Source organism: Prionailurus viverrinus, chromosome F1 (genome assembly GCF_022837055.1).
Source record: "Prionailurus viverrinus isolate Anna chromosome F1, UM_Priviv_1.0, whole genome shotgun sequence".
Classification (NCBI taxonomy): Eukaryota; Metazoa; Chordata; class Mammalia; order Carnivora; family Felidae; genus Prionailurus; species Prionailurus viverrinus.
Genome location: NC_062577.1, coordinates 19,535,394 through 19,552,669, shown reverse-complemented (window position 1 = coordinate 19,552,669; position 17,276 = coordinate 19,535,394). Strand labels below are relative to the sequence as shown.

Here is a 17,276-nt window from a genome sequence, read left to right as displayed (position 1 = left end):
AATGGCTAACATTAACAACTCAGGCAACAACAGATGTTGGTGAGGATGCGGGGAAAGAGGATCTCTTTTGCATTGTTGGTGGCAGTGCAAGCTGGTGCAGCCACTCTGGAAAACAGTATGGAGGTTCCTCAAAAAATTAAAAATAGAACTACCCTACAACCGAGCAATTGCACTACTAGGCATTTATCCAAGGGATACAGGTGTGCTGTTTTGAAGGGACACATGCGCCCCCAAGTTTATAGCAGCACTATCAACAATGGCCAAAGTATGGAAAGAGCCCAAATGTCCACTGATGGATGAATGGATAAAGAAGATGTGGTATATGTATACAATGGAGTATTACTCAGCAATCCAAAAGAATGAAATCTTGCCATTTGCAACTACGTGGATGGAACTGGAGGGTATTACGCTAAGTCAAATTAGTCAGTCAGAAAAAGACAAAAATCATATGATTTCACTGATTTGAGTACTTTAAGAGATAAAACAGATGAACATAAGGGAAGGGAAACAAAAATAATATAAAAACAGGGAGGGGGACAAAACAGAAGAGACTCATAAATATGGAGAACAAACTGAGGGTTGCTGGAGGAGTTGTGGGAGGGGGGATGGGCTAAATGGGTAAGGGGCATTAAGGATTGTACTCCTGAAATCATTGTTGCACTATATGCTAACTAATTTGGATGTAAATTTTAAAAAATAAAAAATAAAATTAAAAAAAGTATTACAAAAAAAATAAAAAAATAAATGTGCAAAGTGGAAAAAGTGATGGGAAAATCACATCTGTATTTTTTTTTAATGAATTTGAATGTAATGTACAGCCGTGGTCTTATGCTTCTAAACTTCTGTGGGACTAACACACTTTATTAGTATTAAGTCTCTGAAATTCAAGTCAATTTCATGTGTGATAATCATTGTGTGTTGAAAGTGCATTAATTTGTTAGAACAGGAACCCTGTAGAGGAGATAATCATACCATGTCAGCAATGAATAAATGTCAGCCTTAAAAATGAATTACTGTTTTTGAGATAACATGGTTAAATCAAGCTAGTATGTGCTCAGGGATTGGGAGTGGGGAGTGGACATTTTGAAAAATAAAATAGCCTAGGGTGAAACACCTGGTTTTATGAAAGTGGTTTTTTAGAAGCATTATCTTTATACTATGAAAAAAAAGCTCTGAAAGATAAAAAACACTTTGATACTTGTTATAGATGAGAGCCTCAAGTAAAGATATTTATTTTATGTTTATGATATCAATTTATGTTTCCTTTGAATGCTATTGCCCAAAAAAGGAAAATCCATAATTGAAAACTGAGATTATGTGCTATATACCTAAGGCTTGTTTTGTCTACCAGGGCCATGGCCACCACGGTAATTTTGGAGTTGTGCGACCTACCGAAGCTTTATCTGGATTCCAGGTAACTTTCCTTTTTCCCTGAAGAATTGACACGGACATGAAATATATTAAGACAGACTTTCTAATCTTAGGGAATCCCAAATTTTGTTGATAATGTATGCTTTGTATTGGTGACTGGTAAACAAAGAGTATAATGTATCCTAGAGCATAGGCACTAGGATTGGGAGACCAAGGTTAGGTTTAGACTCTACATCTTACTAGGTGTATAAACCTGGACAAGTAAACTAACCATAAACTTCAATTTCTCCATAATCTGTATTAATTAACTCATTTAGTGTATGTGTGTGGGGGCAGACCCTTTCTCAATGTATATGTATACCAAGTCATGGTGTTGTATCCTTTAGACAACTTACAATGTCAGTTACACCTCAATAAAGCTGAAAAATTTTTGTCTCCGTCCTTGAACAGGACATATTAAAACCTTTGCTGTGCCTTCCTCTTAGGGCAGTTGTGAGAATCAAATGAGATAATATATGTTATGTATAACTTTATATTATATATAACATAAACCATGAAATGGAGAAAGTGTTAAAGAGGTAGGGTTGAAAAATTGGAGGTCTTGAAGAACATATACTTTGAGAGTGAAAGTAAGAGGAAGAACAGAATAGAGATGACTGTATTTAGCTAATCAGAGGGGCATGAATGTATACTAATTTCTTCACTGAAATCCAGTATCAGCTGGGTTCCAGAATATAGGATCTCAAACAGTAATACATAAACAAAATGAAAATAAATCCCCATGTCTTTTAATTTTAGGAATGTGTGCTCTCCTAGATTGCAAATCTTTGAGAAGAAAGAATGACTATATCTTACCCATTTTTATCACCTACTTCCTATATCTAACATAATTACTTGTATGTATTAGACACTCAAAACTTGTGGAAAACCAGTGTAGATAAAGAAAACAAAGAAAATCAAAATTTTATCGTGAGGTAATAGTTTACAAAATATATTTGAACAACTAAGTATATGATCATGATTATATTGTACCAAAAAAAATTCAGTATAGTAGTCCTCAAAACTCTGTAGATTTCTTTCTCATGTGTGTGTTAATATTTATTTCACACTTTTGTTTTTAGAAATAATTTAACTTATATTTATCATGGTATCCTCAGTCAACTTGAAATGACAATTTTTGGGGAGATCTCTCATTCAATTCAAATATTTAGAATTTTTAATAAGGTCCTTATATGCAGGAATGTGTGTGAGGTGTTTGGGATAGATGAATTGCATCCCACCATCTTCGTAAATTAGCTTCTATTTACATGAGCATATCTTTCAGAGGTTGTATCTATGTACTGTATGTACCATACTCCATAAGTATCTGTTAGAAATAGTAATAATGATAATAATAATAATAATAATAATAATAACACTTGAGTAATACCTATGTAACAGGCACTGTTCTAAGTAGTTTGTTTACATGATTTATTCACTTTTTCCTCACAGTCCAGTGAGGATGTGCTATGATTATCCTTATTTGACAGATGAGGAAACAGGTACAGAGAGCTTAACTAACTTACTCAAGGTCACTGAATTAACCCAGGTAGTCTGGCACCAGTGCTCAGGCTATTAACCACCATTACTAATATATACATGGATATAGATGCAGGCATTACCTATTGCTTGTTTAAATGTCTCCTTTCTCTACTGTAAGCTCCTTAAGGTCAGGAACACTACATGGCACATTGCAGCTCATCCATAAATATTTCATGAACGAATGAATGAATAAGCTTCTCACTTACTAATATAATTTTGCTGTTCCCTAAAATATTTCTCTATTTTAATATTACTTTGCAACTGACACTCTTGGTTCTTCCAAGGCTATTCCCCTTATTATTTGGGTGATTTGTTATGAGGCATGTTACAGCATTTTAGACCTTTACATTTAAACTTCATTCTTTTGCTGAGACAAAAATGATCTCTTCTCCTGCCAAACATAATAGCGGAATGAGTGTTTACATGAGGGGAGTTTGTAATCCAGGATTTCTGCAGCAGCGGGTTTCAGATATTCTAGTCAAATCCTGCCTTTTGTCCGACTCTTTCTGATGAGTGTTACCATCAAAGCTGCATTCTGGCATCCATTAGTCACCAAGTGCTTATTTTGAGAATGGTTGCTATCATCACTTACTCCCTACAAAGGTGCCACCTAGTTACTTTTGTTTTGGCAATTATGGGTTAAATACATTCCTGGGTTCAGTCCTGCTTAAGCTTGCTAGTTCTCTATTTTAAATGCACAGTTGATACAAGAGTAAAGCTTTCATTGAAGGAATCTTTCAAAGCACTCCTTTTTATTCTTCTTTTTAATAGATGAAACTTTTTTCACTGCTTAGCTATGCTTTTCTACCCCTGCCCTACAAAGCTGTATCACATTGTAGTTAAAGACTAGCGATTGAGAACTTACATTCTTAAAATATTGTTCTCTTTAAAGATATCCATTTGACTATCATTCCTTACTGCCTTGTCATCATCTTTTTAAGTATTTACTTCCAGCTCATGGAATTAATGTCAATCTAAAGAGACATTCCACTAAGGAGTTTTTTCATTATTAATATCTCATATGAAGATCCTGTTTGTTTGTTTGTTTCTATGGCTTTTTGAGTCCATTAATTCCCTAGCAGAGAACTCCATAAAGGATTAACAAATTTGTTAGCAATTGTTTGATAGGAGAAAACAGTTGGACTATTTTTTTTGTTTCTTATTTTATATGTAATTGCCCTGCATGTATCTCTCCTAGAACTTTTCCTCCTTGTGATATGTCTTGAATTCACCAACTTAGAAACAGGCCAGAGGATATTTAAAATGCCTTTCCCAATTTACAAAGAGGAATAGAAGATGGAATTTTAGGTTCATTAAAAGAAACTACCTATTGCAATGACTATATGTCAAGGACTTGTCAATGTATGCTGGCCATAGTTAGGAATTCTATATTACCCATATTTGTATCACCAATATCTACAACAATTACAGGCCTTCTTTTTCTTTCCCATTCTTTTTCTCCTTTATTCTCTTTCTCCAGTTGAGACACAGGGTTTTGTAGTCTAGGAGAGAGGTGAAAGTAGAAATGTGAATTTGAAAGTGATCTGAATGTAAGGTGATATTTAAGACTATGGACAGAAGGGGGCTACCTTGGATGAGTGTTTGGCAGAGAAGACTATTCATACTTGAATGAAATAGTCAGTAGGATAGAAAGCAAACAAACAGTGTATTTTGAAAGAAGCCGAAAGAAGTGACTCAAAAAGAGGGGAGGTGGGCAGCTCTGACATATGGTTATTAAGAGATAGAATAAAATAGGGAATAAGAATTGTCCACTAAGTTTGACAATATGACTTCAACTGTAATTAGAGTGTTTGAGACAAAGGCTGGATGGGAGTGGGATGAAAAAAAATGGAAATGAAGACAAAGATAGTGGCTGTAGATAGTTCTTTTGAGAGATATGACTGTATAGGAAAGCAGGGAACTGAGGAATAGCTGGAAATTTTAAATTATAGTTAGGTATATTTTACATAGTGGGCAATTTTAAAATTCATTTACAAGCCAATATGAATAGTATGACAAAGAGAAAGGGTGAAACATGATGAAATGAGAGGGAAAACACTTGCAGGAGAAAAATGGGTGAGAAGGTTGGCTCTACTGCTCAGTTTGGTCATGAGTCTTAGCTGCATGGACACTTGCGTTATAACGTCAGTGGAAACAGTGTTTACATGCAGGTGCACATTGTAGATTGGTGATGGAAAGGTGAAGTTGGGCTCGTCTGATAAATTCTATTTTCTCAGTGAAATATGAGGAAGGTGAAGTGCTTGAAGTAGGAAGAAAATCTATAAAAGGCTTAAGGAATGAGAATCTATAAAGGCTTCATTTAGGAAACTGGAGACTAGAACTTGTGACAAAGTCTGATTTGAACATTGGTCCACCAGGGGAAAATAGGCAAAACTGTTTTAAGCACACTTCCTACAGGGAGCCAATTTTTGATGATTTATCAAGCACTATGTCTTCATATACGAGCCTTAGTGCTTCAGCTCTCACTCACCATTATTTCCTACAGTTATTCAGACCCCTAGAAGTTTCTTTTATCTTCTTGCTCAGTTCATTCATGTGTTTAAAAACATTTTTCAAATTATATTTTATTTTGCATTTCCATTTGTTTGTGTAGGAGGAGAGTTTTGCAAGTGTTTTCAAGAGAAATAGATCTCTGAACTTCAGTTTCATCATTTTTAAACTCGAATAATACTATCTACTTGTGGAATTGTGGTTAAGAATTAGACATTATAGGGGCTCCTAGGTGGCTCAGTTGGATAAGCATCTGACTCTTGATTTCGATTCAGGTCATGATTTCCCGGTTTATGGGATCAAGCCCTGCCTGCATTGGGCTCCTCGCTGACAGCATGGAGACTGCTTGGGATTCTTTCTCTCTATCTTTCTCTCTCTCCTCCCCTCCCCTGCTCACGCACATGCACGTGTTCTCTCTCTCAAAATAAATGAAAAAATAAACGTTTAAAAAAAGAATTAGGGGATGCCTAGGTGGCTCATTCAGTTAAACTCAGGTCATGATCTCACAGTTCGTGGGTTTGGGCCTCGCAACTGGCTCTGTGCTGACAGCTTAGAGCCTGGAGCCGGCTTGGGATTCTGTCCCTCTCTCTTTGCCCCTCCTCCACTCATGCTCTGTCTCTCTCAAAGTTAAATAAACATTAAAAAATTAAAAAAGGATTAGATATTATATGTATAAAATGCTGGCCCATAAAAATAAAAATTAAAAAATGATATCTGTATAGTTGTAATTATTATCACTACTAGATAATTTTGTGTCTGTAGAATAAAAAGACTTTGCTACTACTCTGCCTTTTTTCCTAAATAAGGTTAGCTTCTGAAATTGTATTTAAAAGAAATACTACTTTTTTTTGCAACTTTAATGTGGCACAGTGTTTCTAAGTTTATATGTGTGTGTGTGTGTGTGTGTGTGTGTGTGTGTGTGTGTATCTTAATGATTTTTTTTTTGTATTTTGGGTTATATAATGTTTTTAGGACCTTGATAATGTAATATTCAAGAAAGAAAAGACTTCAAAAAGAAAACTTATTTCCTTGTGAGACTTTATTCTTATCACACTAGAAAAATTATAAATTTGAAAACCCAAATAATAACACTGAGGAAAAAACAAGGAGTAAAAAAGCCAACACATAATTCGAAAGGGATTTTGAAAACTGTCACATTATTCATATTCTCTTTGTCTACAAACATGTGGCTGAACACTACAATGTTTTATAGTCAAGACTTCTATGCATTTAAGTAACTAAGAAATGCTAAGTAAATACTTTTAGTGTACATGTTTTTTTTCCCACAAATTAAAATAGCCATGGCCATACTTGGTGTTCTCTAAAGGAATATAGATACTATGAAAATCAATGCTCAACTTGTAAAGGAGAAATATGAGATGTTGACATAGTGACTCTTTATTCAATATCTTCCTCCATGTTGGTCTGATCTAGGGCATGTGTCTCTCTTTCAGGTAGTAACCCATATTCATTTAGGAAAGACTCCACATCCCCAGCAAAAAATTCTTCTGCAAACTGTTCAGAAACACTAATAAAATTGCTTATGAGTTCCCCACCTTTGTAGACAAGCAGTGTGGGGAGTACATCTGAGGAAAAGCGGTCCCTAGCACCTGTATTAGAAGCTTTTATTTTACAAAACTTGACCATAGGGTATTCAACTGCAAGGCATGTAAAGCTACTGTTTAGAGCATCACAGCCCTTAATGCCATCTTCATAAATGTGAACAACAATTGTGGTGATTTTCTGCTCCTTTTCGATAGTTTCCAGGAATTGCTCTCCAGTTTCCAGCTCATACACAAACCCGTATCTAGGCCCAAAACTCAGCTTCTGGTGCATATCCTGCATACACTGTCTCCGGTATTTACGAAGGCAATTTTCATCTTCTTTGTCCCGGTGGATTAGTTCATATTCTTGAATGCTCATCTAGGAATAAACACAAGAAATGACAGAGATCATTCAGTCAGAATTTATATGCTTTAGACACAAAAGCATATAGACTCAAAGTTTGCATGTGCTATTTTCTCCCCCTCATCCTACCTCACTCGTGGTGTGAAGGCCTTCTCCTTGACCACTTTTAGTCTTTGTTCAAATGTCACCTTCTTTGACTACACCACCTAACAGAATGCCCACCTTATGCTCTCTATTCATTATATTGGTTTATTTTTCTTCATAGCAATAAACACTACCTGAGATTGTGTTGTTTATTTATTTATTTAATAGTTTTTATAACTGATAGGTCCCATGGGGCAGGAATTTTTTCTCATTCATCACTCTTCACTATCTGCTGTAGTGTCTGGAATATAATAGGAGCTCATAACTATTTCATGATTAGAGCATGCCTAAATATTGCTGTGGAGCCACGAGATGATCACCAGTAAGAAATGTGCCGCTGAACTACCCATCACTTTGGGTAAAAAAATCCCAGCAAGTTCTACCCTGGAGTGGCTTTCATAAAAAATAAAAAGGTATAGACACACAATCTGAATGTGTCACTCAAAAATGCCTTTATGTTTCTGATGCAGTCTGTTGAGAATTAATATATAATGAATGGTATACACTGGTTTAGAGATAATAATCCATAAGGTGATATATTCCACAATGGAAATCATTTTATCGGTTTTTAATTAATATGATTATTATTGTTATTGTTATATAGATAATGCATACTAATTATAAGGATTCAAAAATGGCCTAAAAGCTAAAGGAATGAAGGAAGAAATAGTGAAATTTCCTCATTCTAATATTCTGAGTTTATCTCCATTAACATTTTAGAGATCATCTTTTAACATATCACATGGAAATACACATTATATGACAAGTAAATTACTGTGATTTTTTTGTTAATGCTGCTTTAAAAAAATCATGATACCTTAAAAAAAAAAGTGGTTTATTCTGCTTATCTTCTTTCTCCTACTTGGAAAAAGGAAGTTGAGATCTCTCAACCAATCCCATCCTTCCAACTAACCAATATTGTCAAGTTGGTGAGTGTCTTTCCCTACTTTTTTACACACATGTTCATATAATCATATAAGCATAAAAATATATGCAGTGATGTGGTTTTTTTCCCCATTGCTCTAGAGAATGGGATTGTATAATTTACCATACTCTGTATCTTGCTTTCTCATATTATAGAACTGCCTGTAAGTCAGCTCATGTATTTGTAACTAATTCTTTTAATAGCTGCTATACATTTTTTAATATGGAATATCTTCACAGGCATTCACTTCATTTCCTGTTTTTTTGCCAATATAAATACTATAATATATATTTTTGAAATATATCTATTTTATAATATCTCTAAAGTGATTCTTTCAAGTAATTTTGACTAAAAACATTGTAAGTTATTTATTATTGATTTCTCCTTACCTTTCTGCTGAATCTTTCTTTTGAGTCTTTGTTATCTCTACTCTGAGGAGAAGACATTTGTCTGAGAATCTCCTTCTTGCTTGGTGGAACTGAATCACTGTCTTCACTCTCTAATTTAAACTTTCTCCAATCATTTATTACTCCTTTGGGTCCTGTAATAAAATGAAAAACAAATTGTTTTCCTTTTTATTTTCAAAACGACTATTTATACAACTTAAATTTGTATTAAATATTGCCATGGGAATAGACTTGTCATCTTCTGCATCGGAAATGAACATCTTGTTTTGGCTAGAAATTTTTGACTGCCCTGCTCATAAAAATGTTTTCCCAAATTAATCTGTTAAGTGGGTTATGGCTAAGAATTTTTCTGAAACATCTACATCAATGAGAATACAAATTATACACTTTGAACTACTGGCAAAATTTGAGGGTAAATTTGTTAGAAATTAGAATGTAGAGAGAAACTAGAAAAATGGCACGTTTATTAATAAGAAGGAAGCTTCAGCAATAAACTAAAATTGGCACCCACTATTAACAAAGGATACTAGGATTATTAGGGAAATAAATTGAAATGATATAAAGATCCAGAAAACAACAATAATAATAGCACATACAAGACAACCAGTGAGAGTAGACCTGATCTCAATTAACATAACCAAAATTGCTTTAAGAAAATTATTACATAATCATCCAGTTCCTTTTAAGATTTTAAGAACCTTTCACAAATGTAGAAAAGCCGGGATTTGAAGATTTAGGAAAAGTTAATAAAATCAAGGATGATCCAACTGGAATTCAGATGTTTAGTAGCCGTGATAAATAATAACAGTGTTTGGAAGATCTAAATTCTTGAAAATATGGAGTTTTAAATATCCTTCACTAAAGATTAGCCCTATCTATACTTTTAATATTGTATTATATATGTGGATATACTCGCTCTCTCCCCCATATTTCTAATACTTTTTAAATTTATATAATATATTGGGATGTCTGGGTGGCTCAGTCAGTTGAGTGTCTGTCTCTTGATTTCAGTTCAGGTCTCTCTCTACCTCCCCCTCTGCGCCTCCCCTGCTTTCTCTCTCTCTCTCTCTCTCTCTCTCTCTCTCTCTCTCTCTCGCTCTCCCCCTTTCTCTCTCTCTCTCAAAAAAATAATAAAATAAATATACATATACATAATATACAATATGTACTTTTAATATAAAGTTACTTATATTAAAAATTATATTCAGTCAATCACTGTGTTCTGTTTACTTGTATAGTCTTCATCTTCTAGATATGTTTTCTGTCTATGCAAAATATGCATGTGTATAGCATGTGTTTATATGTGCAGAAAAGGGCATCTTTTTCTCTCGTTATTTTTACAGGTGGTAGTATATTATACATACTTTTTCTCACCTTGCTTTTTTAAATTCATAATATATCTCAGAAATTTTTTCATGTATATATACATAAAGAGGATCTTCTCTTTTTTAAAAAAATGGGGGCGTGGCATTCCATTGTGTAGATGTTAAATTGCTTAAGTAGTTTCTTATTGATGTATATTGGTGCTTCCACATTTTTTCTATGATATATGATTCTGAATGAAGAACCTTGCACATACATTTTTTTTTTCTATCCATGCAATTCTGTCTATAGGTTATTGTAGTAAAATTGCTTGGTCAAAAGGCATATACATTTCTTTTTTTTTTAATGTTTTTAAATGTTTTTATTTATTTTTGAAGGAGACAGAGAGACAGAGCATGAGCGGGGGAGGAGCAGAGAGAGAGGGAGACACAGAATTGGAAGCAGGCTCCAGGCTCTAAGCTGTCAGCACAGAGCCCGATGTGGGGCTCGAACTCACAAACTGTGAGATCATAACCTGAGCTGAAGCCAGCTGCTCAACCAACTGAGCCACCCAGGCGCCCCTAAAAGTATATACATTTCTAATTTTGATACTGCTATACTACTTTTAAGGAAGTTGTGCCAATTTACACTCCTACCAGTAATATGAGTATGCCTCTTTCCAAAGTGTGTTATTAAACTTTTTACTTTTACAAACTGTATGAAAAAAATGTATCTCACAACAGTACTAATTTCATAAGTGCTATTTAAAATTTTTTTAAACATTTATTTATTTTTGACAGACAGAGAGAGACAGAGTCTGATCAGGGAAGGGACAGAGAGAGAAGGAGACACAGAATCTGAAGCAGATTCTGACGAGCCTGATGCAGGCTCAAACCCACGAACCATGAGATCATGACCTGAGCGGAAACCAAGAGCTTAATAAACTGCACCACCCAGGTGCCCCATAAGTGCTATTTTTAAAATGTTTACTTTTTAAGTTTTGATAAAGAGAGGTAGAGAGCAAGCAGGGGAGGGGCAAGGGACAAGGACATAGAATCCCAAGCAGGCTCTATGCTGTTAGCACAAACCCCATGTGGGGCTTGAACTCACAAACTGTGAGATCATGACCTGAGCGGAAACCAAGAGACAGGTGTTTAACCAACTGAGCCACCCAGGTGCCCCAGTGCTGTTGTTGTTGTTGTTGTTGTTGTTGTTTTAATTGACCTATCTTTTGCTCATTTCTCCATTTGGTTGTTGCTTTTTTTCTTACTGATTTGTAAGAGCTTTCAGTATATATTAGGAAATTAACTGTTTGTCAATTGAATTACAGCTGGTTTCCCCCAATTTGTTAAATGCTTTTTGGAATTTGCTACTAATGACTTATCAGACAGCAGACATTCTTTCTTCCCTTTCTCCCTTCCTCTCCTCCCTCCCTGTTTGTTCATTGGTGCCTTCTTTCCTTCCTCCCTCCCTTCTTTCTTTCCTTCCTTCCTTCCTTCCTTCCTTCATTCTTTCCTCTCTCCCTCTCTCCCTTCTCATTTTTATAGCTGAATTTATCAATCTTCTTTTATGGTTTCTTGGTTCTGTGCCATAATTAGACAGGTATTCTTCACAGTGTCATTATAAAATGAATTCCCATGCATTTTGTTAAGTACTCATGTGAATTTGGGGCTCCTGGGTGGGTAAGTCGGTTAAACATCCGACTCTTGATTTTGGCTCAGATCATGATCTCACTGTTAGTAAGTTGGAGCGCTGCATCAGGCGCTGATGGTGTGGAGCCCGCTTGGGATTCTGTCTCTCCTTTTCTCTGCCCCTCCCCACTTGTGTGCTGTCTCTCTCTCTCTCTCTCTCTCTCAAAATAAATAAAAATTTTTTTAAAGTACTCATGTGGGGGCGCCTGGGTGGCTCAGTCGGTTAAGCAGCCGACTTGGGCTCAGGTCATGATCTCTCGGTCCGTGAGTTCCAGCCCCACATCGGGCTCTGTGCTGACAGCTCAGAGCCTGGAGCCTGTTTCGGATTCTGTGTCTCCCTCTCTCTGACCCTCCCTCATTCATGCTTTGTCTTTCTCTGTCTCAAAAATAAAACGTTAAAAAAAAAATTAAAAAAAAATAAAGTACTCATGTGAATTCATTCAACCTTCTTTCTAAATTTAAAGGCTCCATTTCATATTATTAAAAGACAGAGGAAAGTATTAATTTAATAAGATTCAATAGAGTTTTTAAAAAACCCTAAACTGTTATTTTTACATATTTTTAAGATGTTATTTATTTTATTTTATTTTTCTTTTATTTAAAAAAAAATTTTTTTTCAACGTTTATTTATTTTGGGGACAGAGAGAGACAGAGCATGAACGGGGGAGGGGCAGAGAGAGAGGGAGACACAGAATCAGAAACAGGCTCCAGGCTCTGAGCCATCAGCCCAGAGCCTGATGCGGCGCTCGAACTCACGGACGGAGAGATCGTGACCTGGCTGAAGTCGGACGCTTAACCGACTGCGCCACCCGGGCGCCCCTGTTATTTATTTTTTTAATTGAAGTATAGTTGACAGTATATTTATATTATATTTAATATAATTTATAATTTGTTATATATATTTATATAATATATGTACATATATTAATGTAATTTATAATATAATTTAATATTATATTTAACTGAAGTGTAGTTGACAATAATATTATATTACTTTAGGGTTTACAAAATAAGTGAAGAGGCTTAAGAGGTACAAACAACTTTTTTTTTCTGAGAGGGAGAGAGAAAATCCTAAACAGGCCACACACTCAACGCAGAACCCGACACAGGGCATGACCATGAGATCATGACCTGACCAGAAATCAAGAGTTGGATACTTAACTGACTGAACCACCCAGATGCCCCTACAAACCGAACTTTTAAACTTGAACCATGCTATTTGACTTTTAAACTCTTAGTAGAGGCATATACACAGTCGTGTACAATTTAACAGATTAGGAAAACAGGCTCTGGGTGAAATGAATTGAAGTCTTAATGTTTTCTGGAGGAATACTGAAATGCATTTAATTTAAGAATGTTTTATCATTTCTTTATATTTTCAGATTCAAAAAATTAAAATTAAAAACTCTACCTTTTGGTCTACTATTGTTTACAATTGCAAAGAAAGTTCATAGTGGGAGAAATTAGAGAGGAAGGAGCTTAATTATACTGTACATAGAAAGGTCTTATAATAGTTGGGCAGTAAGAAATTCTCAATAATAAATGTTTTTCTCATTCTTTGACATCTAAATAAAACTGCTTAAGAGTATTTGACTTCACATTCATTTTTCCACTCAAGTATTTTTAGATGATTCCATGAAACCATTCAAATATATAACTTAAATTTCATACTGAATAGTGGCAATAAGAACATTAGAGATATCCAGATTTAGCTTTAATTTAATAATTATTATTTTCTTCTAGGTTTGCTTACCTGTATGGGTAGCCTGTCCTTCAAAGTCTTCCTCCAAACTTTGGCTTTTGGCTTCTTCCATTTTAGGGATTAGATTTGATATAATCTATAGTATGAACAAAGAAGTAATGATTATATATTTATACATATACCTTTCTGTGTACAGTATAATTAAGCTCCTTCCTAACTTCTCCCACTATGAACTTTCTTTGGAATTGTAAACAGTAGTAGACCAAAGGTAGAGTTTTTAATTTTAATTTTTTGAATCTGAAAAAAATATATATATATATATGAGATTCTATTATTCTCCTGCTGCCAAGTTCCACAGTAGGCTAAGAGTTATCACTAAGTGATAAAGTGTTCAGTATGTTTCTGTCTGCCTTGTAAAAGGACATCAATGTAATGTTTATGTTATTAAAGATATTTTGACCTAAATATTTTACATAATTCATAGTTTGTTTTTACTTAAAGAGCCTTCAGTTTAAATCTATGTACTTAGTGAACATTATTTATTACATAGTTTTTTATTTTGTTACCAAATATCATACAATTATATCCCAATATTTTATATAACAACACTTTTAAAATTAATAATAATTATAAACTTACTATGAATACTATGTGCAGACATTGTTCCAATTACTTTATGTGTCAAAAATCATTTAATTCTCACATAGCCATATGTGGCGGAGATAATTGTTAATGTCATTTTACAACTGAGGAAGCTAAAGGACAGGGAGTTTAAGTTACTTGTCCATGATTGCATAGTAAGTGGTAGAGCAAAAATTTGAACCTAGATTTAATTGTAGAGCTGTTTTGTTTAAGTCATTACACTCTTATGGAAGTTAACATACGGAAGTAGAGTCATTTTGTCAATATGGTTTGACAAATCCAACTTCTGAACTGGCATTAACGAATAATGATCTAAGAAACAGTGCTGTTCAAAAACTAATTCCATAACATCTCTCCAGACCATCAAGCAAGTTTTGGTGAAATCACCCAACAAGCAGATAACAATTAGTCACTATGCCTATAGAATTTTGACTAAATAAAATATGTCACAATATCTACCAAAAGTACATGAAGTTTTTTTATTCATGGGAAACTCTTTGATGTCATTATATAGAACCTATTTATTCTTTGTTCACATCAAATCCAACTTATGTACTTAGTTATCTTTCCAACATCTGGAAAACTCTATTATACATACTAACACATTCCCTGCGGGGTCCGTATAGATGTGACTTTTTTGAAATTTTAACATTTATTTATTTTTGAGAAGAGAGAGACAGAGCATGAGCTGGGGAGGAGAGAGAAAGAGGGAGACACAGAATCCGAAACAGGCTCCAGGCTCCAAGCTGTCAGCACAGAGCCAGATGTGGGGCTTGAACTCAGGACCCTGAGACCATGACCCAAGCGGAAGTCAGACGCTTAACCGACTGAGCCATCCAGGCGCCCCATAATTTTATTGTTTCTATCATTGTAGTCCTTACTCAGAATCACTGGATGTCAAAGGTCTTTGCCAATTTGATTTTATCCATTTGAACAAGAAAAGCCTTTTAAGCAAAGGCTGTCGAGAGCTCTTGGAGACTGTAGATATGGATTTTAAATCATGTGTCTTTCTCATGTTCATGTAAAAGGGGGAATATAAGCAAAATAAATGGTTTGAGTCACTTAAAAAAAGCTATCAAGGGAACACCAATTTATTACACAATATTTATGTAACTATAGATGTAATCAAAATATTAAAATTCGATGGATTTAGTAATTAAAAAGAATAAAGGAAAATGGAAATAAATAAATGTTAGTTAAAACATGCTACTTAAGGGACACCTGGCTGGCTCAGTCAGTAGAGCATACAACTCTTAATCTCAGGGTGGTGAATTCGAGCCCCACATTGGGTGTACAGCTTACTTTAAAGTAAACAAACAAACAAATAAGCATTATATTTAAAAAGCTACTTAAGGGTGTCTGGTTGGCTCAATTGGTTAAGTGTCCGACTTCTACTCAGATCATGATCTCACAGTTTGTGAGTTTAAGCCCTGTGTTGGGCTCTGTACTGACAGCTCAGAGCCTGGAGTCTGCTTCAGATTCTGTCTCTGTCTCTCTGCCCCTTCCCTGCTTGCTCACTGTCTCTCTCTCTCTCTCTCTCTCTCTCTCTCTCAAATATAAATAAACATTAAAGCTACATAAACACTAAACTACTTAATTACTTATTGCAATTACTTAAAAATAATTTTTGCATTTAAAAAAAATGAATATTTATTAGTTTGCTTCAAAAGAACACTTCACAACAAAGTAATAGAAACTTTTTGATAACTTCAATAGTTCTTTAGTCCCTAGAGAAGAAGACACTCAACCAGACTTCCCCCCACCGCCCGCAGAAGTATAGAGCTAATTTGGGGTAACTACGATTCACGGTAAATACAATAAGTACATTAAGACTATCTAAAGATAATTTTTATTTCAAATGTTGAAGAAAAAGAAGCATAACTTGCTTCTTGGCTTGCCTCTTGCCAACCTAGTTAGAAATCCAGTAAAAAAAAAATTTCATTTTCCAAAAAGACTTTTGCCAATTTGTTTACTGAAAAGATAATGCCATTACTTGGGGAAAACTTGATTCATTGATTCAATTAGTATATTTTAAGAATAGACTATGTGGCTGGCATTTCCATAGGCTCTGAATTACATGAGGAACAAAACTCTTCCAATATGACACTTACAAACACTAAGACCTAAGTCAGCTAGGTTGTCTATTTAGTAAAAACCAGAGCCCATCTTTACCTAATGCCTTCATTTGAGTTAGAGTACAAAGATTGATAAAATTTACTACTATTTACGACTAGGGAAACCAGTCAACAGATACAAATTGAAAGAAACATATTGAAACATATTTGCTGACACTGCTTGAAGATTCTGTAGAGGAGACACAAGTCCAGTATAATTAACTTATTGATGTTTTTGATCTACACTCCTATTAATAATATTCCCTGTCATCACCTCACTCTGGGGTTTTCTGATTTCCTCAAATAACTTATCTTTTTCAAAATTAGCATTAGTATCCTAAAATTAATTGAATTAGTATTTGGAAGGTGCTTAGATCCAGACACATAGTGAGTGTTATGTGAGTCTGTAAAATAAAATAAAAATATGTATTTTATGTTTGTAATACAGTACAACAATCATTTAAAACATATGATCAGCATTTGGTTTGCAGTGGTATTCTTAGTGGTTAAAAAATTCCATGTCTGCTTTGGGTTAAAGGTTTTATTTATTTATTTTTTTTTTATTTTTTTTTCAACGTTTATTTATTTTTGGGACAGAGAGAGACAGAGCATGAATGGGGGAGGGGCAGAGAGAGAGGGAGACACAGAATCAGAAACAGGCTCCAGGCTCTGAGCCATCAGCCCAGAGCCTGACGCGGGGCTCGAACTCACGGACCGCGAGATCGTGACCTGGCTGAAGTCGGACGCTTAACCGACTGCGCCACCCAGGCGCCCCAAGGGTTAAAGGTTTTAAAATAACAATAGGATGTTTACAAGACTTTGGGTATTAATAAGCTCATCTGTGTGTGATTGCAAATTGGTGATAAAATAGGGTGAGAAGACAGAAAAGTGTTTCCATCCCCAAATTTGCTGTGGTTCAGCAGTTACTGTATTTTCCATCTTATGTATTATAAAAATAAAAATCTGTAATGTTGTTCC

The 17,276-nt window shown here is 34.8% G+C and overlaps 1 protein-coding gene across 1 annotated transcript; it reads right to left on the bottom strand.

Annotated features, from left to right (window-relative positions):
• Window positions 1-6,760: 6,760 nt before the first annotated feature.
• PDC (phosducin) lies at window positions 6,761-13,654 on the bottom strand. The gene is made up of 3 exons (XM_047841340.1): window positions 13,594-13,654; window positions 8,830-8,981; window positions 6,761-7,386 (listed from the first exon to the last, which is right to left on the bottom strand). Exons 1-3 carry the CDS (start codon window positions 13,652-13,654, stop codon window positions 6,862-6,864), a joined length of 738 nt encoding a protein of 245 aa, XP_047697296.1. The 3' UTR covers window positions 6,761-6,861.
• Between the last annotated feature and the right edge of the window lie 3,622 nt (window positions 13,655-17,276).